Genomic DNA, 3622 nt, shown 5'->3' with positions numbered 1-3622 from the left:
CACCCCCCTGCTGCTGCTGCTGCTGCTGTTGCTGCTGCTGCAGGTCACTGCGCCCCTCAGCGCAGATGCAGAGGCTTGCTGCTGGAACCAGGCGAACCTGGCGACTTGCTTTGTGAGCCCTGGGGCTAGGGTTTAGGGTTTGGGGCGAGGGTTTAGGGTTTGGGACTAGGGTTTAGGGTTTGGGGCCAGGGCTTAGGGTTTGGGGAGAGGGTTTAGGGTTAGGGGCGAGAGTTTAGGGTATGGGGCTAGAGTGTAGGGTTTGGGGCTAGGGTTTAGGGTTTTGGGACTAGGGTTTAGGGTTTTGGGACTAGGGTTTAGGGTTTGGGGCTAGGGTCTAGGGTTTACGTTTAGCGTTCTGGTTTAAGGCGTTGGATTTGAGTTTAGGGTTTGGGACTAGGGTTTAGGGTTTGGGGCTAGGGTTTGGGGCTAGGGTTTAGGGTTTGGAATTATTTTGTGGGGTTGTGCGTCTCCTACTTCAAAAGACGCGGCGAGTGAGCGCTGTGAAGCTAATTAGGGTTTAGGGTTTAGGGTTTAGGGTTTGGTGGATGTACAGGTGAGCGCTGAGGACGGGTCCATTGAGTGTCTCGACTTTCGGCGTGCGTCATCGGGCCCGTTAGCAGCAGCAGCAGCAGGAGGAGCTGCTGCTGCTGCTGCTGCTGCTCGTTTGTGGCGCATTGCTGCACACTCAGGAGCAGCAACAGCGCTGCAGCAGCAGCAGCAGCTGCCGGGGCTGCTGGTCAGCTGCGGCTTAGATGAAGTGGCGAGGGTTTGGGACTTGCGGGGGTCTCAAGCTGCTGCAGCAAAAGGGCCTCCGCTGCTGCATGAGAAGGACCTCAAGGTGGTAAGTGCTGCTGCTGCTGCTGCTGCTGCTGCTAGTGCTTTTTGCTGCGGCTGCTGCAGCTGTGGTGGTGCTGCTGCTGTGCCGCTGCAGCTGTGGTTGATGCTGCTGCTGTGCCGCTGCAGCTGTGGTTGATGCTGCTGCAGCTGGCTTTGCTGGTGCTGCTGGTGCAGCGGCGTTGCTCCTGCTGCAGCAGGTGCTGCTGCAGCTGCTGCTCGTGTAGCTGCTGCTGCTGCTCCTGCTGCTGCAGCTACGGTTGTTGCTGCTGCAGCTGCTTTTGCTGATGTGGTGTTTCTGCCTGTAGCCCCTCGCAGCCCTTGAGGCACATTCGCAGGGTTTGTGGCGAGACAATTAGGGTTTAGGGTTTAGGGTTTGCGTTGCAGGGGCCTCTGTTCAGCTGCCGGGCCAGCGAAGAAAAAGGGGTTTTTGGCTTTGGGGGTTCGCAAGTGGTTATATGGGATTTGGGGGACACGGAGCACATTGCAAAGGCCTTTAACCTCTAAACCCTAAACCCTAAACCCTAAACCCTAGCTGCTGGGCTGAGGGTCTGGGGGGAAAGGGCGCAGCAAAACCCTTTTTTCGGTCGCTGGTCTCCGAGCGCTGCCCAAACCCTAGAAAACTCAATACTTTTTGGTCTGCTACAAACCCTAAACCCTAAACCCTAAACCCTAAACCCTCAGGTAGCGAAGAAGGTGGTTGCGCAGTTAAAGAAACGCCCGAAGGGCATTCAGCGGCTGTTCGGCTGACATCAGCTTATAACCAAGCTGCTGCTGCTGCTGCTGTTGGTGCTGCTGATGCTGCTGCTGCTGCTGCTTTTGTCGCTGCTGCTGCTGTTGCTGCTGCTGCTGCTCCCTTCCAGCAGTCTTCCTGAGGACACGTGCAGCAACGCGTAGAAACGGCAGAGCAGAAACCCTAAACCCTAAACCCTAAACCCTAAACCCTAAAAGGGGGCCGCAGCTCTCATGAAAACAACGCCAACTCATCTGCAGACGTACGCAGCTGCTCCCACGCTGGCGATTGCTGCTGCTGCTGCTGCTGCTGCTGCTGCTGCTGCTGCTGCAGCACCTGCAGCAGCAGTGTGAAGCCTCCAGAGCGGGCAATTGAAGCCAGCTGCATGCTCACAGCAAAGTCGAGCCAAGGGAAGGTGCGCTAGGGTTTAGGGTTTAGGGGGTAGGGTTTACGGCTTAGCGCATGGTATAGGGTTTAGGGTTTAGGGTTTGGGGGCCAGGGTTTAGGGTTTACAGCATGCAGCGCTGGCCAGTCGCAGTGATGGATTTGAGAGGCAGCCTGCTGCTGCAGTTCTTCAGCTAGCGAATCTGTCCCTGCAGGAGCACCCCAAACCTTAAACCCTAAACCCTAAACCCTAAACCCCGAACATTTGCTTCAGGCCACGAGCTTCGAAACGGTCGCCGCTGAGAGACTGCAGGGTTTAGGGTTTGCAGCAAGACTAGCGGCGATTTGCCCGATGAGGGTTTAGGGTTTAGGGTTTAGGGTTTTAGGCGGCCTGAAGGTTTAGGGTTTAGACCTAAAACCTCCTTCGAATATTTCCCGGCTCTGCTACGGGCTTGAATCTCGGCATGTGGTCTTTTGGGGGTCTAGGGTTTAGGGTTTAGGGTTTTTGGGGATTTAGGGTTTAGAGCTTTCGAGGGTTTAGGGTTTAGGGTTTTCGAGGGTTTAGGGTTACCTGAAATGCCCAGACGGCGGAAAGCGCTGAGGGCACTTACACACCCTGCAGGGTCCAAGTGTTTTACGCGGGGCCGCAGCTGCAACACCCAAACCCTAAACCCTAAACCCTAAACCCTAAACCCTCCTTTGTGAACCCTTGGCCCTAAACCCTAAACCCTGGAGTCCCCACAGCTCCGAGCCGATGCTTGACATGTTAAAGGCTGGTGCTTCGGCTGCACCTCAAACCTTAAACCCTAAACCCTAAACCCTAAACCCTAAACCCTAAACCCTCAGCTCACGTGAAGCAAAAGGTCTCCAGCTAGAGAAGGGCACAGTTGAGGGAACTTGGAAATGCTGTGCAGCAGCGTGGCGGTTTGCTGCGCTGTCAGCGTTTTGAGGTGTACAGACACCTGACTTGCTGCTGCTGCTGCTGCTGCTGCTGCTGCAGCAGCAAATCCTTCCCGCTGCTGCAGGCGCGACAAAGCAGCAAGCGCCAAGCAGCAGCCGCGCGCATCTACCTTTTGCAGCACCTGCTGCAGCAGTAAGCCTGGGGGCGTTTGCTGCTGCTGCTGCTGCTTCTGCTTCTGCTCTTGCTCTTGCTGTTGCTGTTGCTCTTGCTGCTGCTGATGTTGCTGCTGCCTCTTCCAGCCCAAGATGTTGACCAAGCACTTGTCACTGAGCAAACGTCCAAACCCTAAACCTTAAACCCTAAACCCTAAACCCCAAAAGCTAAAACTCGAGTAGTGACAAGTGTATTTGGCCATACATAGCAAGGTGAACTGCGTCTAAATCTGGGCCCTTCAGCAGCTGCTGCTGTTGCCCCTGCTGCTGCTGCTCCAGCTGCTGCTGCTGCTGCTGCTGCTGTGTCCTGCGGAGGGTCATTTCCTGTTCATGGAAGCGCGCCAGGGAGTTCAGCAGCAAAGCGAAGCCTGCAGCAGCAGCGGAAGCAGCAGCAGCAAAAGGAGTGGGAATAGCAGCAGCAGCAGCAGCAAAAGAGTCGCAGCAGCAGCAGCAGCAACAGCAGCTTCGGCAGCTCACTCTGAGGGTTTGGCAGCAGCTCATCTTCTGGGATCGTCTCCAGACGATCCCCAGCGGCTGCCAGCAGACGCGGGTGCAGCA

At 56.1% G+C, this 3622-nt stretch overlaps 2 protein-coding genes across 2 annotated transcripts; one reads left to right on the top strand and one right to left on the bottom strand.

Annotated features, from left to right (window-relative positions):
* Nucleotides 1–239: 239 nt before the first annotated feature.
* ETH_00036060 (uncharacterized protein) lies at nucleotides 240–1341 on the top strand (the record flags this gene model as incomplete). Its single annotated transcript, XM_013379730.1, has 3 exons — nucleotides 240–257; nucleotides 554–841; nucleotides 1222–1341. The coding sequence occupies 3 exons, from the start codon at nucleotides 240–242 to the stop codon at nucleotides 1339–1341; spliced, it is 426 nt and encodes a 141-aa protein (XP_013235184.1).
* A 201-nt stretch (nucleotides 1342–1542) lies between these two features.
* Nucleotides 1543–3385, bottom strand: ETH_00036055 (uncharacterized protein; the record flags this gene model as incomplete). Its single annotated transcript, XM_013379729.1, has 6 exons — nucleotides 1543–1705; nucleotides 1848–1948; nucleotides 2081–2160; nucleotides 2523–2601; nucleotides 2803–3178; nucleotides 3270–3385. The coding sequence occupies 6 exons, from the start codon at nucleotides 3383–3385 to the stop codon at nucleotides 1543–1545; spliced, it is 915 nt and encodes a 304-aa protein (XP_013235183.1).
* Nucleotides 3386–3622: the final 237 nt, after the last annotated feature.

This window comes from Eimeria tenella, genomic scaffold, assembly GCF_000499545.2.
Source record: "Eimeria tenella Houghton genomic scaffold, Eth_scaff3863, whole genome shotgun sequence".
Classification (NCBI taxonomy): domain Eukaryota; phylum Apicomplexa; class Conoidasida; order Eucoccidiorida; family Eimeriidae; genus Eimeria; species Eimeria tenella.
Note: the sequence above shows the minus strand (reverse complement) of the source record. Positions and strands in the feature narration are given on the sequence as shown.